This window comes from Gamsiella multidivaricata (assembly GCF_025024155.1).
Source record: "Gamsiella multidivaricata strain RSA 2152 chromosome Unknown BC939scaffold_34, whole genome shotgun sequence".
Taxonomy (NCBI): domain Eukaryota; kingdom Fungi; phylum Mortierellomycota; class Mortierellomycetes; order Mortierellales; family Mortierellaceae; genus Gamsiella; species Gamsiella multidivaricata.
This window is the reverse complement of record NW_026251742.1, coordinates 82,174-101,474: the sequence shown is the minus strand read 5'-3', so window position 1 is coordinate 101,474 and position 19,301 is coordinate 82,174. Positions and strand designations below refer to the sequence as shown.

General features: G+C 48.7%; 5 protein-coding genes across 5 annotated transcripts; 2 read left to right on the top strand and 3 right to left on the bottom strand.

Moving 5' to 3' along the window:
• Positions 1–5: 5 nt before the first annotated feature.
• BC939DRAFT_452105 (glycoside hydrolase superfamily) lies at positions 6–3,744 on the bottom strand. Its single transcript, XM_051555763.1, has 7 exons — positions 3,312–3,744; positions 2,656–3,034; positions 1,569–2,476; positions 868–1,432; positions 605–730; positions 318–460; positions 6–210 (listed from the first exon to the last, which is right to left on the bottom strand). Exons 1-7 carry the CDS (start codon positions 3,402–3,404, stop codon positions 46–48), a joined length of 2,379 nt encoding a protein of 792 aa, XP_051411984.1. The 5' UTR covers positions 3,405–3,744; the 3' UTR covers positions 6–45.
• A 2,147-nt stretch (positions 3,745–5,891) lies between these two features.
• BC939DRAFT_503355 (ubiquitin-related domain-containing protein) lies at positions 5,892–6,947 on the bottom strand (the record flags this gene model as incomplete). The annotated part of the gene is made up of 1 exon (XM_051560393.1): positions 5,892–6,947. The coding sequence occupies one exon, from the start codon at positions 6,945–6,947 to the stop codon at positions 5,892–5,894; it is 1,056 nt and encodes a 351-aa protein (XP_051411983.1).
• Positions 6,948–7,594: 647 nt separating this feature from the next.
• BC939DRAFT_397347 (uncharacterized protein) lies at positions 7,595–7,849 on the top strand (the record flags this gene model as incomplete). The annotated part of the gene is made up of 1 exon (XM_051552350.1): positions 7,595–7,849. The coding sequence occupies one exon, from the start codon at positions 7,595–7,597 to the stop codon at positions 7,847–7,849; it is 255 nt and encodes an 84-aa protein (XP_051411982.1).
• Positions 7,850–9,207: 1,358 nt separating this feature from the next.
• On the top strand, positions 9,208–10,379 carry BC939DRAFT_452096 (RNA polymerase I). Its single transcript, XM_051555762.1, has 3 exons — positions 9,208–9,360; positions 9,538–9,805; positions 10,108–10,379. The coding sequence occupies exons 1-3, from the start codon at positions 9,279–9,281 to the stop codon at positions 10,214–10,216; spliced, it is 459 nt and encodes a 152-aa protein (XP_051411981.1). The 5' UTR covers positions 9,208–9,278; the 3' UTR covers positions 10,217–10,379.
• Positions 10,380–10,523: 144 nt separating this feature from the next.
• Positions 10,524–12,043, bottom strand: BC939DRAFT_397429 (uncharacterized protein; the record flags this gene model as incomplete). Its single annotated transcript, XM_051552354.1, has 3 exons — positions 10,524–10,592; positions 10,707–11,117; positions 11,222–12,043. The coding sequence occupies 3 exons, from the start codon at positions 12,041–12,043 to the stop codon at positions 10,524–10,526; spliced, it is 1,302 nt and encodes a 433-aa protein (XP_051411980.1).
• Positions 12,044–19,301: the final 7,258 nt, after the last annotated feature.

The following is a 19,301-nucleotide window of genomic DNA, read 5'->3' as shown; positions in this document are numbered from 1 at the left end:
GTACGAGCAAAAAAAAAAAAATAGGCTAGGCTAAAAATATTGGAATTAGGCGAGACAGGCTTCCAAGTGCTTGCCACACCAGGCTGGGAAGACGGGCGAGGCTGCGACACCCATCTGGTGCAACCGCTCCCGCACAGCGACCAGGCGCTTGGCTGCATGAAGCAGCGGGCGGTACTCGCCCTTCTCGTCCTGAGAGCCGCTCCACAGGATCTAATGAACAATAGAAAACGGGTTAGATTTCACTATGCTGGGGTGAAGTTATGGAAGGCTCCTGTGGTGGTTATTATTATTATTATTATTATTATTATCATTTTTACCTCTGCTGCTGCTGCAGAACGGGGCCAGAGGTTGGAGTCGAGGTTCGAGGGGTCGGATTGCTCGGACCACAGACAGACTTCGCCTCCGTAGACCAGCTTTTGCTCCTCCGTGTTCAGTTTGTCCGTCAGACGGTATGAATACACTGCGGAGATTCGATATGTGAGGAAGAGGAAGAAGTTAAGCAACGTAGTAACGTTGTTGATCCACATGGATGGTGTACAATCTTTGCGAAAGAGTAACATGTCCTTGGGATGAAGAAAAAAAAAAAAAAAAAAAGAGGAGGTACCTTTCTGCCAACTCCGGTACTTGCACCAGCTCTCCCTTTGTGACCCGAGGAGCCACTGGCCGAACCCACAATCCAGGTACCAAAAGTCGGCGCTGGACAGGATCACGGGTCGGCCCTGTTTGATCACTACAACACATTGGGTCGTATTGGCAATGTGAGTGAGTAACTATACTATGGTAGAAAAAAAAAGTGAACCAGCAACAGGAACACGAAACAAAGACAAAGACAAAGACAAATGACAGAGACAAAGAGACGCATGATACCTCGCTTGGCATTGCCGGCACTCTTCCAGACCTGGACGATGGCGGAATCCGGTAACCTCACGTCATGTTCCAACGCTATCTCCTCCCACACGATCGGCCTCTTCCCATTCTTCGTATACATCCCAAAGGCCCTGTCCAAGTAAACCTGCAACAACCGGTCCTCCCCGGACTGTACAAAGATAGATCTTGCGTTCGTCTGCCTTATCGTGTCATCCATCCCGGAGCTCGTCTCCACCGGCATCAGCCTCTTCTCATACCCTGCACGGCTCTTTGGATGTTTGATATAATCCCTCAATCGGTCATCCGACCTCCAGCAGGCCATGTTGATCTCATCCCCTCCAGCGTGGACCTGCCTATCCGGGAACTGGACGGCCCATTCCTGGATCAGGTTGTTGAGGACGGTGTAGGTGAAGGGTTCGAGAGGATCGAGTTGGCCTGGGGGAGGTTCGGCTGCGTATTTGTAGTGGGGCTGCTTGTCGAGGCAAACCGTGATGTTGGGGAAGGCACGGCCCCAGCTGGCGGTGTGCCCCGGGGCATCGAACTCTGGAACCACACGAATGCCGCGCTTTTTTTTTTTTTTTTTTTTTTAAAAAAAAAAGATAGAAAGAAAGAAATAGAGAAAAATTGTGTTCAAGGCTAAATCGCACTGCACAAACCAAACAAACATGGACATAAAAAAAAAAACTACATGTACTCCGTACCTCTTCGCCATATTGCACAATCAAGGCAACATCATCCGGCGTATACAAATAATCCGGCCGCTCGGCTCTCTTGGCCGTCAGTTCCGGATACGTCTTTGACACGAGCGGATACGTCTGCTGGTCCAGCACATGCCAATGGAACACATTCAGCTTCACTGTCGACATGGCATCCAACGTCCTCAGGATATCCTTCACGAAGTAATAATTCCTTGAGGTGTCCAAAAGAATCCCCCGGTGCGAGTATCGCGGTTCATCCTGGATTAACCAGGGCGTATTTGGAATCTCGAGCTGGTTGTCTGTCTTCTGGTCCGGAGCTGTCGTGAGTTCGTTCGACGTCACTGCTCTGACGGCCTGAACCAGTTGCGAGAACGTCTCCAGACCATGGAGCACACCCCACTGTGTGCTCGCCGTCAACGTAGCGTTCACTTTGTCCGTTTGTCCGATAGGGGCTCGCTCCTGAACCGAGCCCTTCACCAAGTGATGCAGTACCACAGCCGCTGGGCTATCGTCCTGCACATGAACATCGATCGCATACGCCTCCTTCATCCCGAACTCCAGAGCCGCCTGCGGATTGCCCACAATGACGGTCAACTCCGAGAGCACAGGCCCATGATCTGCTGCTGCTGCTGCGGCGGGGGTGTTGATAATTCCGAATTCCGTCGGCATTCTTCCCGGAATCGTGGTATTGCGCTTGAACTGCAGGCGGTCCATGCATCGGGCAACGGCCTTTTCCAGAATCGGATACGTTCCCGGGCTCAGGGGCTCTCCGGTGTTGAAGTGTAGCTTGATCTGGAATCCGGGACTGAGTACGACGGTTTGGTTCCCGTAGGTGAATGAGCGGGGGATGGGCCAGATCGGTTGTTCCTCCGGAAGGTCTTTCACGGCGCTGTTGTAGACGGGGGCCAACGCTTGTGGTGTGCCACCCGGGGGAGGTTAAACAAAAAAAAAAAAACGTTACATGAACAAGGTCAATAATGATATGGAGGAGGGCAAGACATTGAGGGGCATAAACAGATTAAAAAAAAAAAAAAAAAAAAAATGAACACACTGACTACTGGAGAAAAAGAGAAATAGTTTTCCAACTTACAGTCCTTGCCCTGCCAAGGTTTCCAGATCAACAAGACAGCATTCACAGTAAGCAGGAACACCATCACGGCCAGACACCGGGTTCGATATCGTTGCCAATCCGCATCTTTCTTGACAAAGGGTGTACGCTCGTTGTCATCAGAGTCATTTCCGTTATCGTCATCGTCGTCATCGCCATCGCCTTGAATATGCATCCGGAGATCCTGACTCGGTTTCAGGGTTGGTTCTTGTAAGCCCTTTGTCAAAGAAGCTTTGAGGGAAACATTTCCGTCGGTGCTTGTGCCCCGGAGATGGAAGACCTCATGGTCGCACAAGGAGGAAGTGTCGCTGTCGCTGCCGCTGCCGTTGCTGGAATCGGGTCCGTGTGGTTGTGCAGGGTGCTGAAAGGGTTTATTGTCGTACATCCACAAACGGAAGGTCGTTTATGAGCACTGTGTGTTTCAAAGACTAGAACTCGTTCCTTTCACTCTCTTTTAGGACAAGGTGGATATTGCAGGGTATTGCAGAGTAATGACGGAATAGGGCTCGAGTAAGATGTATCTTGATGTTGTGATATGAATAGACTGCTTCTTACGGGTGATACTTCGGGGGATGTTGGAATAAAAGAGAGAGAGAGATGGTATGATATAGGTTCTGATGAAGTATTAAGTATTATACCTGGGACACATCCGTAGTACCGGGATCCTGAAGTTTCAGGGCCTTGTAGGCGTGGGTCGAAGCAGGCTTCACGTTCATTTTTGGTGGTGGCATGGTCGTCCTGGAAGCCGGCTGCTGCTGCTGCAACTGCGACTGGCGAGTGGTTTGTGATCTAAAGCAGTCCTGGTATCCGACAGTTTTCCTGTCGTGGTTGGCAGTCTTTATCCAACGATCGAAGAAGGCAATAAGGACAGGAGGGGATGAGGCATAAACGAAAGAGAATGATGCCTAGTGATTCCCCTTTTGGAACCCTGAGGGAAAAAGAATGGGAAGAAAAAAAAAGAGGAGAAAGAGACGACGACCGAGCAAGCGAAGGATGGGGGATGCACTGCGAGAAGGAGCTTAGGAAGACGAGCGGTGGGAGATGAGGGGCCCGGTGGAGCTGGCGATGGAGAAGAAGAAGGGCGATATTTATTCACACGCCCCCTCCGTCTCATCCGTGTGCTTATTGGCCAGCGCACGGGACATACGTGTAGACCACGGCCGACCCAGCAAGCCTGGGTTGGCACAAACCCTATAGCGTGTAAGCTTACACAAAACACGCCTGAAAGGATTATCTGGATCGCAGCAAGCAGCACAGACTGCCGTCGGAACGCCATCCTCATTCCGTGTCAGTCCCCATCACCTCTTAACGTCTAATACGAATGCATAAGATTCAGGCAGACTCAAATAGGAGCCCTGTCCCTCCGTCCGCACAGGACCGTTCAGTCACAAATGCTCTCGGTCTGAACACTAAAATAAAGTTTACGCGTTCAACATACGCGTGTCCTGAGGGTAAAGTCGGTCGCGTCTATGGGGTGCGGATATTTGATATCTCTTGGCATCGAGGGCGAATGGATCTGGGACCACATCGAGAACAGGTACGAGGACTCCATTGCGCGTTTTTTTTGAAGGTCAGCTGTCCCCGTCTAGGAACGCCAATGGCTCCTATGCAGCACTAGCCTCACATGTAAAGCAATACAGACGCGTCCACGTAGAACTAAGCAAATGAATGCGCGCGTACATCTAGTCTGTAGACTGCCTTGGGGATCTTGAGTTCCATGTCTGCTGTTGTGAGACTAAAAATATGCTCCCTGGTCGGGAATAGGTGTTCTAGAACCTATGGTAGCAGATACTGAGAAGAAATGGAAAGAAATGAAACAAAATAAAGGCTTACAACGCGTCTTTAAAAGTCCTTGACTCTGACCTTTTCTTTCTCTTCAGCACTGCTGCCTCTTTCAGTTTACACTGTCGGTCCAAGGAGAACTGGCTCCACGTCACTAGTGGCTGGCAGTATGTCCACACTCCAACTGCCATGCCAAGTCAGACAAAAGACATACCATAAGCAGAGCGAGACAATCATATGCGAGATCGTGGAGAAAGTAGAAGCGCAAGAACGCGAAATCAAGGTGAGATATGAGGTTGAAAGCCTCGGTATTATTCACTTACAATATATACAGCTACTTGGATGAGGTAATGACAAGGATGGCTCACCCCGCTTCTGGGCTTGTGTATCCAGCTCTTTGGCCTCCTTCTGAGGGGGGAAGGGGTTCGGGGACGTTTGAGTACTGAGGGACTTGATGCTTGCTGATGTTCGAACTTCTGTTTGAGAACGCCGTGATCTCTGTCGGCTAAGTTATGGTCTCTGTCGTGCAGCGGTGGATGCGATAGGTCTTTGTTTTAAGAGCTAGATCATGAGCATAAACAGATGTATATCGTTACGATATTATCTTGAGATCTCGCAGCTGTGTAGAATTGGCGTCACGGCTACTTCATTATCACGAATAGGTAATCGTCTGGAGACATCTTGCTCGTCTTCAACTGCCCTTACATTATGTTGAACCGTAATTGTGTTAGTTGTTAGTTCTTCTCATTTTTTTTTGGCATGCTTTAAACAAATAGCTTCCGGTAGATCTTCACATTTTCCGACAGCAATTAAACGCGTCAGTAACCGGGATCAAACCGACCTCTTTTACTTTTGACGAGGAATTGAGCCCAATATATAGAACTATAGTAACCGAACTTTTTATACGCGTTTCCAGATATACATTGGATTGTTCACCATCTATCCGAAGAAGCATTGCGGAGGGAAATTATTTCTTTTGTAGAAAATCCTATGAATGTGTGATGATGACACTTTCTGCCTTTCAGCTCCATCCGTCGCCAACCTCTAACATTGCACTACTGGCTTTCTTCCTCTTCTGCACCCCAACATGTCCAACACATGAAATAATCCAGGTAATTACGGTACCAGCAAGATTAGAAAGACATGCATCAACACAGAATTCAACAGAGTGCACTAGCATGAATCCATCTCTGCTTTAAATGTACAAGTTACGCAGTGATATCCAATCCTAGGGTGATGGTCTAATAATGTAAGTGAAGCAGGACTGGTCGTCATGCACAGCTTTTATTATATTATATTTTATTTTTGTACCACTCCTCAAAAGTGTAGAAAAAAATATTTGAACAGAACCGGTAAGTCCAATAGGTCTTGCCGACACATGCATCTTCAAAAAGATATATACTCCACGTTGTCCATAGCACTAAGTGGTAAAGATTCTACCACTGCTGCGGTGCTCTGCCGGTGATTAAGTGTTGGCTGAAGAGGCATTTGGGGCAGGAAGAATTCCATTGAGGATAACAAGCTTCATGGAAGCAATGGCCACAGCTAAGTTTCTGCATGGTGTCCATGGGCTTCAGGCAGATCGTACAGTCTTCGCGTTTATAGATATCGGCCGACTCGATTACCAAGCGTTTCCAAAGGGCTTGATTGTCTGGACTGAATAGCTGGTAGCAATCCTCGTCAGTTACGTCTTTCCAATCAGATGTGTACTGCTCGCCAGTTGCCTTGATTCCATGAAAACGGTACTTGCATCTCACGAATCCAACCGTGACAGGGGTAATCCTTTTGCTCGACTTGCAGTTAGGGCATGTGAACTGCTCTTTAGACAACTCAATTGCTCCAAACCGCTTTGGACAGATCACTCGGTAGCTTGAAGAGCACTTGCACTTGCATTCGACGTTCGTTCCTGGTAAGACAGTGCGTCCAGGAGGAACTGACAAGGAAAATTCGTACCTGCGCACACCAGATAGTTCGGAGACATCCGAGAACTTGAGCCCTATACCTGGGGCGTGACCTCCACCGCGCAGACGCAACACCAAGTGCAATATCGAGCCATCGGCGATATTGTAATCTTCCAACGTATCCTCGTCCTCAAGCCGCTCTCCTGCGAAGATAAGTCTTTGCTGGTCCGGAGGGATCCCTTCCATCTCCTGAACCATGGTCTTGATGTCCATGATGATGTCTTGACGGTTGCAGGTCAAATGAATAGTCTTGCCAGTAAGTGTTCTCATTGCAATTGCCATTTCGCCCTTTTTTTGAGAACGATAGGTCAAACTGTTGCCAAAGATTCGATAGGTTGTAATAGACTGTCGTTGATCTTTAGCATGGATGCCGTTGATATAAAGGCCACGCCATCGGATCTCGCTCTCATTCTCGCCAAGCTTGTTGGAGACTCGTTGTATTAGGAAGTAAACGGGTTCGTCATCTTTGTAGGGCGCTCTGACGGACATGCCAGGCTCACCGGCAATGAGCACGTCGAGCTCTGCAGCCATGATGGGAAGCAAGTGAGGTGGGTTAGGGTAGATGGTATGGAGAGGAACAAGTTGCGGGTGGAGAGAAGAAAGAAACGGATTAATGTATTCATATTTACACAATGCTACAAGGCCTCGGTTTGGATTGCCACATGTTATTTTTGTGAAGAGGGCAGTGCATCCCTTGTCTTATTCACCCCTCCTAAAGTCGAGGATCGATACCATGGGCTATAGTAGCATTGCTTCGCACACTCGTCATGGCAAGTGGCCTTGCCTTGCTCTTTCCTAATGCTTCACTCCTGCGCTATATTGACCAATGTAGCACGTACGAGTAGAGAAGAGCATCCATCACCAAGTATATAGGTTACCGTCTGCCACGAGAATAAAGATCCCTCTGTTAACATATTTACCAACGGGCCAGTGTTAATTTTAACAAGGGAAGGGAATAAATCCGCCGTAGACGACTTTTATTGAACAGGGCGTTGCCAAGTGTCTTGTAGCTTTGTTTCCTCTAACCTTTTGACGCGAGGGATATTGGAGCCATGCGAAAAGAACCCGTGAGTGCTGCTGTGCTGCTGTGCTTCGTGTGTGCAGCAGGTGACTAAAAAAATCATGCACTGCTCTATCACTTACTTCTCTCTATTTCTCACCCATCAAACCGCCCATCTATGAAATACACTATGTTGCGCCATCTTGCCGTCGTCTGTACAATCCTCGGTGTGTCGAACGCAGGTCCATTGGCCTATGGGATATGTCAGTCGGGATGCAACGCTCTCGTTGTCGCATGCTACGCAGCCGCCGGCTTTACTTTTGGAACTATTACCGCGGGTGCTGCAGTTCCAGCTGTCATCGCTGGTTGTAACGCAGCACTAGGCACATACATGGTCGGCTGTGTTGCTGCCGGATGCGCACCAACCCCCTAGCCTGCCATCCGGCTCTCTGTTCCAGCCATTTGTCTAGTCTAAAGCCAGTCAAAAGAAGTCTTTTTTTTATAAAACTCAAAAAATAAATTGCTGAGCTTTAAGCCAATGTACAAAGGTATCGCCTATCGCTTCTTGCCCGACAAAACATGATGTATACCAGCCTCCAAGCTCTAGGATTCAACAACGAGCTGGGGTCATCCATGTAGTTACCAAAGTGAATTCCGTACAATACATGAACATTGAGGGGTCTACTTGAAGTAAAATGGCCGATAACCACCCCTGCCAACAACGTGTTCTGTGAAAGCAGAGATCTGAAAATCTAAGCTGAAAAAAAAGGTGCACGAATTTCTGCTTTTCCAGCACGTGCTGGAGGAAAAACAGGCACAAACCTTTTGAGAAACAGCACAAACCTATTGGGAAGCAGCACAAACCTGTTGGTGAACCAGCACGAACCTGTTGGGAAGCAGCGCAAACCTATTGTGGAAGCAGCACGGACCTCTCGGTAAAGAGCACTAGCCGCTTGTAAAAAGCAGCATAGGCGTAGACTATGCTGGTTTACATAGCAGAGTCTCCTTGTCTTTTGTCCATTCTCAATAAAACTCTTTGTGCCGCCTTTTTCCACAGAACACACATATCCCTTTTGAAGACAATGCCGATGATGTCGACGATGATTACCATGACGAGGACTGCACTAATCAAAAGGCCATGGACGAACACTTAATGGTCAGCAAGGACGAAGACGGGGATGACAAAACTGATCGTTAAGTTGCAGTGTAATGGTTGACAGTGGAAAGATGAGAGGAATGGTGAGTCGATGAAGTGTTAGCAAGTAATGTGGACCAGCATGTGTGCTATGCTGCTTTTTACAAGCGGCTAGTGCTCTTTATCAAGAGGTCCGTGCTGCTTCCACAATAGGTTTGTGCTGGTTCACCAACAGGTTTGTGCTGCTTCCCAATAGGTTTGTGCTGTTTCTCAAAAGGTTTGTGCCTGTTTTGCATGCAGCTCATGCCTGTTGTTCCTCCAGCACGTGATAGAAAAGCAGAAATTCGTGCTCCTTTTTTTCACATAGAACACATAGAAGACTAACCGCTGTTTCGACTATACAAAGGCTTTCATAGTCAAGGCGGTAGTGATCGTATGGCAAGCAGGAACTCAGGATCGATCTATCTTCGATTTGATAGCCAACATAGCCAGGCGCACTTTCATATCAGAATAATAAAGGCCGCTATCGGCATTTTATTCTTTCACGTCGTGGAGGAGCTGCTGAATTGCTTTGGTTCAAAAAAACTGATATCAGTGACTGTCTGCTCGCTCGTCCTGCACAGTTGTAAACAGAAACACTCTGCATGCGTGGTTCAGGCAAAAAGAATACACCTTTCTTCACTCCAGCAATACCTCTTCGAGTCCCAAAACAGATCCTTCGGACATCATGGCCAGCAAAGACAACGTCCTCTTCTCCGACATCTTCGATATCAAGGACGTCGATGGTGCAGGAAAAAAGTTCGACAAGGGTACGCATCCTCGCTCAATGCCAAAAAAAACTCCCCCCTCCCTACTTCCATCCAACATACCTCTCCAGGCCTCATTGGCAGCGATGCATTTGCTCCTGGTAGATCAACACTGCTCTTTGTAACAAACCATAGGGGGCCGAACTAACCAAATACTATCAAACATCGTATCGTATCTAGTCTCGCGTATCAATGCCCGCAGTGAGAACTACGAGATGGAATTAACGCTCGATATCAACAACGAGCTCTACCCTCTCGAAATTGGCGAGAAGTTCTCACTTGTCCTTGCTACTTCCTTGTCCTTGACCACTACGGTCGGAAACGATACCTCAGGAACTCAGGAGAGCTGGCGTGAGAAGGTCGGTGGCGAGAGAACCTTGGCCGATGACTATGAATATGTCATGTATGGAAAGGTCTACAAGTACGATGAGGGTCAGGGAAGCAAAGTGTAAGTTTTGTTTTCGTTGAAACCGTGCCAATTCATGAAAAAGTATACGAGGCTGGTAGAGTTTTAGGATCAAGGGACGTGGACCTGGCAGGATTTGGACCTTCTCTCAAGCTGGGACCTAGTAACGGCAGAGCAGATCGATCGGACGTAGGAATCTGGGCTATATGGAACCATTGAGCAGCAAACTGTGCGGGAGCGCACGTATATCACAGCCAAGGATTGCGGACGTGTTCAGGAACTATCGATCAAACATCCGCTACTTCGATCTTCTAACAAACGCATCATCTCCTTTCTCAAATTAGCTCGGTTTACATTTCATATGGTGGTCTTTTGATGTGCTTGGAAGGCGATTTCAGACACTTGCAGAACATCAGCTTGGGCGAGAACTTGTACCTGTTGATGCGCAAGTAGACGAGGGCTCCATCCATTCCTCCCTTTCAACACCAACACTAGCACACTCATCATACACTCAACACCACCGAGAATTCATAATAAACCACTGGAAATCAACGCATATCAGATGAACTTTGTTGTTCTATCTGGACGCAAAATACTATATCTATTTTAACCAGCTAAGGATATATTCTACAAGATTATTGCGAAAATAGGAGGAGGGGAGAGAGGGTATATGTCTAAGAATAATTGGTTGAAAATGCATGGCCGCCTGCCAAAGATAGCGAAATCAGATGGCCATTATAGAGAGGTCGAATTAGACACATTAAAAGTTCATAAATGTACTCTTGCGCCAGAATGGGTACCAGACCAATGCAGAACAGAACACGCCGAGCTGAATTGTCATAAAAAATAAAATAAAAAAAAGAAGCAATTAGAGTCTGCCAAAGGACAGACGGGATCGAAAGTGCCGTATACGACCAAACGAAAGATACAATCAAATGCTTACCGTGATGCTCACAGAGATATTGACCATCCGCAGCGCAAACTGAAAGCCCTGACCCGGGTCACTTCCAATGATGGCCAGCACTCCTCTCACGCCGACACTTCCTGGAACCAGCAAAAGAACTCCGCTCAGCAGAGGCACATAGCTTAGCTTGCCCGTTATCCGACCGTAGGCCTGCCCTGCAACGCCGACCGCAAACGCCGCAACCGCGGGCGTAACCTGTGGACCGGCCGTCATAAAGTACGAGACCGTGAAGCCGACGGCGGTGACTACGGTCATACCGAGCCACTGGCTTGGATGCGCGTTGAAGACAATGTTGATCGAAGTCGACACCGCAGGGAAGATCAAAAAGAGCCACCAATGGTTCACGCCCTTCTCGCATGCCGACGCAGGGGCCGTCGATTCCCCACCAATCTAAGCATCAGCGCAATGCAATATCTCATGTCAATTATTATGCGCCAATAGGTTGACAAAGACAGCATTGCAACTATAACATTGCAAAGAGCAATAGTACTTACAGAGTCCCAGATCTCAGCGCCGAGGGAGAGTCCGAAGCCGAGGAAGAAGGCATACATCAGCGCATAGAACATCCTCACCGCGCCCGACACGATATTCCTCGATGCCAATTCCATAATCGACTGCGTCAACAACAACCCTGGTAACAACACCACCACACCCGCGAGTGCTACGGCCGAGAAGCACACTCGGTCTCCAAACGCCTTCGCAATGAACCCGACCAAAATGCTCGAGGTCACCTCAAACACATTTCCATACACCGGGAACTTGGCCGCGACGACTCCGAGCAATCCCACCAACAAACCACAGAATCCCGCCAACACTGTGTCGAGCCAACTGCCGTTGAACGCCAAGGGCGCCACGAACGCCGCAGCGAACATCCAGGACATGACCGTGACCCAGACGGGATAATATCCAGGTTCAATAGTGACTTTCTCGAGTTTCTTGTTTGCCTCCTCGATACCTTCGCCATGCAGGACACCCCATGCGATTGTGTAGACCTTCGAGAGCTTGTACATATCCATGCCCTGCGTGCACCGCAGATGCCTTGTATCACTGGTATGTGTCTCGGGATCGCTGAACGAGATGGTCATTAACCCAGGCAGCAACGCGAATGAAGCGTCCACATCCATTTTTCTTGCCAACAACGCGCAGGTCTCCTCAATCCTATGCGACGGTGCTCCGTAGAGAATCAGAGCCTTGGCAATCATGATCAGGAACGACTGCCGCGTCAGGATTTCAGCGATATCCCGCTGGATTCCCAAACTGGTCGAGAGTGTCGCCGCCGTGGCCGCCGCCGTGGCCGCCGCGCTGATGGCCTCCATCTCTTCGATGTGTTCATGTGGGTCAGGTCTGTTGAAGGGTGAGGAGGCATTGTTGATCGACGTCGGCGGTTGTGTGGGAAGACGTGTGGTTGTGGTCGAGGCATTTGACGAGTCTAGCTCAAAGATCCTCGAGTTCCTGGGGGACACACGCGGTGTGGTCGTGGCCGAGGGCGAATTGAGATCTGTGAACGAGTTGTTCTTGGACGAGGATCGATAATAAAACCCTTTCTTTGTCTTCTTCACCTGAGGATGCTGTGGGCTCCCATGTGGTTTCCTGGCACCCGAAGATCCAGACGCCGCCGCCGCCGCTGCAGCCTCGTTCCTCTGCAGTTTCAGCAGTTGACTAAGAATGCCCCCCTTGGGCTTTCTGTGGCGCATTCCTGTGGCAGCCGTAGAGTCCGCTTGCATATCGGGCGATGATCTATCGACGGTGGCCGTGGCAGTAACCTGACTATTACTCTGTTCCAATCGTCTCCTGATCTCGTCGTTTTCATTCGGTCGACTCTCGTTCGCGGCCTCCTGCAGCGGATGATTCGAGAGCGTTGACGGCAACAGCAGTGGTTGAGGTGAGAACGACAGACTATTCAACAGAGCGACCTGAGCATCACTATTGGCAGAGAGCATCGGACTACTAAAGGGGTTTCCGAGATCGTTAATCATGACGCTGTTCTTCCTTCCATCCCTGTTGTTGCTTGTGTTACTGCTGTCACCCGTATGGTTGGTCTCCAGATCAACCATAGTTGCGTCCTGCATACGACGCCTTCCAGAGAGAGCTCTTTTGATGGTGTTAAGGTTTAGCCCTTTGCTGCTCTTGCCCGTGGGTGACTCTACAGATCCGCCCTCTTGTGACGAATTATTGACGCCCGAACATTCGGCCGCTTTGCCTGTGGACGGTGAGGACGAAACGATCGCATCCAGCAGAATACGAGAGGGTCTCCTCCTTGATGCATAATGATCTGCTTGCGAGAGCGAGGGCAAGGGCACCGTCCCTGAGAAGGAACCCATGGGGCCAGGATCCTCAATTGCTCGTGCGTATCGTTCAACACCAAGACTGAGTTTCTGCAGCTCCTGTGTGGGTGATCCGAGAGGGGTGACCATCGGGGTCTCCTGGGGTGTTCCTGCAGGACTGAAGGGGTTGACGGGCTCGCCTCTTTCTGTGAAGGGATTGGCGGTAGGGAGTGCGAATCCGGAGGAGAGGCCAGTGTTCCCATGAGTATTGTTCGCAGTTGTAGGTAAGGTGGTTCGCGGGGAAATGACTGCAGAGCCGGGGCTGATGGTGTCGATCAGAGTAGGGGAAGCACTGGTAATATTAGCAAGGATTAGGGCGGGGACTACAGCGCCATGGCCGGCAGTCGTTACAGTGCTGATTGATGCGGTGTCGGTACTGTTGCTGTCGAGAGGGTCATCCATCTGGATAGCATGGGAATGCGGATGGCCGTCTGGCATAGTAACCCTTTTGAGGAATGAAGAAATGGGGGAGCGGAGGAATGAAGAAAGAGGAATGAGATGAGGAAGCTAAAGGAGGAGAAGGTGTGACGAAGAAAAAAGTTTTCAGAAGAGGATGGACATTCAACCGTTAAGAAAAATTTTAAGTCAAGAATGAACGTTGAGTAAGCCCTTTGCGTGGAGCCTGCTCCCTCCTTTTTCTGCCATTCCCCACTTTGCTCCATTCCACTTTCAGGTGTATCCATGTGGATTAGCATCAGATCCGCAAAGTCATTCTAACATAAACGGATTTCCGATGGACAGGGACATTCTCGTTTACTTCCAAAGGTCTAGCTCTTGTCTTTTACATCTTTCCTGCGATGCTGAGTGCGAAGAAAATTAGATTAAACGGGCCACAGCCAAAAGCCCTTTCTGCAAGACCATTCTCCGCCAAAACCTCCGCCGAGGAAATGCTCACTGCATCCGCCTCCTCTCCTCATGCCCATTCACCCCCGCTAGCCCCCATAATGAAAAACAACCAATGATGTCCCCTACTGAGAACATCAGGCAGTGTAATAAATACTGGCCAGCCTCCGTGGATATCCAATCGATATTGGTATTGTAGTAGGTCCGACTGCCCCGCGTCAGCCCTGGGACATGTTACTCATTTGCATACACCAGGCAATAGAACCCAGTTTTTCAGGTTTTTTTTTTTTTTTTTTTTTTTTTTGCGGAGGGCAAATTCACACTCGCATGGAGTATATGATTAAAAGGAATCTGAGCGCGTATAGCGCCATGAAGGACATCCACGGCATCCTAGAAAGCATCTTGATGCTCAATTTCGTTCTTGACCCTTGAGTGGTGTCTGATGATATTGGAGTATACGCTTACGCCATGCATATGCAAGGATATATGTCCCGTGTATATATACTTCGTGCATGGTAAGGAAACAAACCAAACCAGGCAAGATCCTGCTGTGGTGCTGTTGACGTTCAGTCTGTGGGACATAAATATTCGGTTTCACATTTTTACAGTGAATGCGTTCAAAAAGCACAACGAAATCGTACACGGCTGTATTTGGGCGCAGCACTTTCTCCTTCAAATTAGATTACAAGCTATCCTCTCCTTTATTATTATTAACGCTAATTGCTGATGATCACTACACCAAAAGATATCATGACTCCGCCCACTGCCATTACTGCTCCTTGATAGTATTCTGAGGGAAAGGGCCCTCTGGCCAACTTCACACGTACTTCACACACCATCGCATCGCCCCATCGATCTCCCAACTCTAGCAGTTTTTCCTGAGCTCCTATCGCTATTCCCGCCCACCAGACTCCCACAATCACCCTAGCCCCCTTCGCTCCACTTCTCTCGCAAAATACCCTTACCGATCCCTCCACCACTGTCCTCGCCGACATTGCTCCGTTTTCGTTATGCTTCATCAGCCCCTCAATAAACTTTTGACCATATATCTCACGGATCTTTGACGCCGTTTTCCGCCAGACGACTTCATACACTGAGGGCAAGGATGCAGCCATGGGAACCTTAGCTCCGACGAGTTCAATAACCGAGATATCAATCTTTTAAGACGCGATTTTTATCAGAAGGGTGTCCATAATGACTCAGCTGCGTGCTTAGAGGCGTTGTAGGCATGACAGCCTGGGAAGTTGCGTCGTCCGGCTTTCGAAGTGGTACAGAGGAACCGGGCAGGAGGAAACTGGTGACCTTGCGAGAGGGTGTGGTGGGATTTAGAGAAAATGCGTAATAAAGAAAACAGGGCCTTTATGATACGGACTTATATAAGAGCATAAAGGTAGTGAGATGAGCGTCTACATGAAAAAATGAGAGAGGAGACGAAATGGATGGAAGTGAACGATCATCTTAAAAGACCCCTCGGATATGAAGTCCACTAAACCCATCGCCAAAAGCCCCTGTAACCCGAGCAAAGAACAGTCCATGGAATGATTGTACCAGCCCTACCGTCATATCACAAATGAACATAGCAACCTCAATATTCCTCACCGGCATCGCTACTTCGATCTGTGCGCGCAATTCGTTTACTACATCCTGTTTCGTCAGACTCGCCAGAATGGACCGCATCTGTGCTGAATTCAGCGCCCGATAAGTCTTCTCAGTAGAGCAAGTCGCGTAAACGGTATAATCTCCTCACTAGTATAGGTTCAGCATAATCTCTCTGCTGAATCCAGAGCTGCAGCCGGATAACCACCACAAGCTGTATTGTCCTAATCCCTTGGACAAATCCTTTACGTATGCATGTTATAGTGAGCCAGGAGCCAAGAAGGTGGGGAATCGAGATTCTCTGCCAACAAAAAACAGAAGCCGCAGTTCGCGTCATCACGATCCACTACACATTTCTATTACGATGCAGATAGCCGCGGTATCTAAGCAGACTTCTTGAAAACCGAAGGAAGTTTAATGCTGCATTGCTCCATGGAGATATGAATACGTAGACAGCAAAAAAAAAAAAAAAAAAAAAAAAGCAAAAGGCAAGAAAAGAACAAGGGCCATTAACAAGTCCACAGATAAATAGATGAAATGCCCCACCGAGGCCTAGTCGTCGTCCTCATCGCATTTTTCGCATGATCCGTTATGGTTGCGCTGATTCAATGATGTATTGGTGGGCCTTGGTTGCGAGGAGGAAATCAAGTGCCCGTTCCTATAGACATTGCAGAGTTGTAAGGTGCAAAATGAGCACATCCATCGGAGTCGTGCACGACAGTCTGACTTATGCTTTCTCCCTCCAGCAGATGATGCTTGTGCAAGCTAGCAAAACCCCACCGCACCCTGTCGCATGCACGGGTGCTACTGTTGCATATGAACCGGCCATAGGCGACAAAAACTAAGGCCCACATCACCATGGGTAGGGTCAAAACGCACCACGTCCCTGAGGGTATTTCCTGTAAACCAGTTCACAAATTTCTGAATTTTTGGATGACCGAGAATACTAAAAAAAAAATGTGCATCACGATGTGCCGTCCATTTGTATTGTATCTTCTTGCCATCTCTCATCTCCTTCTCGCGCCCTGCCAGTAGCCAGGCAGTAGTGCCTCAAGCGGAACTCATAACCCAGCGACAAAGCAGCGGCGCCATATGTCATACCCTTACTCTTCGCACTTTTTAGACAAGGTCGGCGAAAGCAGTCAGACTCAGTCTGCGATTTCCCACTCTGGATCGGATCGAAGGTGATGGCTCATACTTTTTATTCTGAGATTCTTGATAGCGTAATAGTCTGCACTTCAATGCGGCCTCTTTAATTCTCTCTGTTGCTTGACTCTCTTGCTTGTACGTAGCCGAAGTGCAAAATCATTATTACGACGATAAGGACGATAAGGACGACGTAGTAGACGAGGAGAGCGCGCTGTACGAGAGTGCATGGACAGAGGGTGAAGGTGGTACCGCAATAACGGCACACATGGTGCAGGAGACACAACATACAACAGCACCAGTACCAGCATGCTGTCGAGTCTCCCTCCTTGCCACTGCATCAACCTCAAATGCTGTCCGCTCCGCTCTTGCAAATGGGACTCATGCCAGAACTAATGTTACGAAAAAGAAAAGCGAGGCTGCTGCTGCTGGCAGACAACACCAATGGAACGACCAGCGAGACCATCGACCAGGGCGTTAGCGACGAAGAGGCTCGGCCTATTGTCCAACAAGTAGGAATGCCTAAGTCGGAACTGGAGTGGGCCGGGATCAATAACAGAGAGGAGGTAGATGCTGTCTTCATTGCCCAACAAGTGCGCCGCGCCAACTTACACCAATCCACCCAAAAATCATACGACAAATACCGAGAGCATTAGAAAGTAAGAGATGATCTTTAATTCAAGTCAGGATGCTGTTGGTTCTGTCCTTAATTTTTGTCCGATTTACCTCCACTCACTCTGCCTTAGGCCTGGTGTGCGCGCCATCACTACAGGGACGACTCTGTAAAAAATTCACGCGCTACACGATACTTTAAGGAACGTTTTGGCGAAGGCGACCCACGGAGCCCTGATGTTCAACCTTTGCGCAAAAAGAAACCGCGGACCGATGCGCTGAAGGACTACTACATGCCCGAGACGGCTGATTTCTACATCAAGGCTGTTGTTGATCTATGGACAGAACAGGCAGCTTCGGCACCAAATGGAGTGTGGCAGGGAGCAGAGACATCCCCGCGCAAATAGCTAGGCCATTCATGGAGGCGTACAAAAGAAAGATCGGTAAGCTGATATATTGCTGCATATGCTTGTGGCCATGCTATTGTTCAACTACTAAACTACATGTATTTATCCTTCTAGCCCATTTGCGCAAGGTCATCTTGCAGGATGCTGCAGCTCTCATGGAAATTAACGGTGACCCACAGTGTCAGTACGACTTCCACCGGATTTTCATGAGCCAGTCTTCAGGCTACCATGTTCAGCGAGTTCCGGGCCGCTTTGCGCGAAAAGATGGCTACGTCAAATCGCCTATCTTAGATAGCCTCCGCCATTCAACATGGGCTGCGGGACATTTCAGAGAAGGTGGCATCCGCGACAAGCTTGCTTAAAACAATACCCACTACAACCGACATGCAGCGCGACAGGAACGTTTGGTCAGCATCAATAGCACGACAAAATGAACCACATGAAGAGCGACATGGTCACTATGCACAGCGGCATAATAACAGTGAACAATAATATAGGCAACAGCTTGATCTCAATTCACAACGTCTTAAAGCAGATCATGGCCACTGCAGCTGATACTATGGCTAGAACAGAGCTTAAGATAGCACAGATGCCAGAAATGCCTTTGCGTCAGAGATGTTACCTTCAACACTACAAGAGCCAACGCAACAACAACTGCAGCCACAGCCATTGCCGCCATCTGTTCAGGATCAACCGTGGTCGCCACTGCTATCTCGGTTGCCATTTACAGAGAATGAATCACATTCTCCACCACCACATTCTCCACTACCACATTCCCACCACCACGTTCTCCACCGCCACGTTCTCCGCCATCAGTTTCACAGCCCTAGTTACCCTCAATGGAGGCCGAGCCAGTCAAGGACGACTTGGTGGCCTTGGCAGAGTAACTGGCATGGCTCGGGACAAGCCCGTCATTTCCTCATTACCATGAAGAACCGTCCACGTACCATCGATCCAATTTGGCAAGAATGGTTTCATGGTGTTGACGGGGAACCCTCGATCTGGCAAATGAACAAGTACTACAAGTGGCGCAAGAACGCCAGCGCTGCGGTACGAAAGCATTATGGCTTTCAATCGGCTGGTCATTGAGTCAGCATTGAAGGCTATCTCGGAGGCGCAGAGCCAACGTTGGATCTGAGAAAGGAGGCTGGATTGCTGGTCGTTAAACAAAAATCGCGCGGGCTGGTTCCTTCAATCAGTACTATTTACAGCTTAGCCGCGGTATCGCAGCAGAGAAGGGGCTTCAGAAGGCACGGCCTCAATAAATATCAACGTGAAAGTCTAAGTGAATGATGCTATTATCCCTTCGTCTGTCACAAATTTCTCACTCTGGAGTGAGGAATTTTTTTCTGGAGTGAGGAATTTTCCGTGCAAACGCGTGTAACGAAAAATTATATCAAAGTAAAAAGGTCTCCGTCTTCTTTTTACATCTTTCACTGCGTTCAACATCCGGTTCCCGAACCGGCATGAACAACAACCTGGCACACTGGTCTCATCACCTCACCGGAGCGCAAAGGGAAAACAGGCGTTGGTGCCATCATTCTGTTATCGTAAGAGAGGGAAAACCATTGATAATTAAATATCCTGAGATCTGTGATACTCTTGGAAACAATTCCGCTCTTTGATGATACACAAAGGAAGGGCAC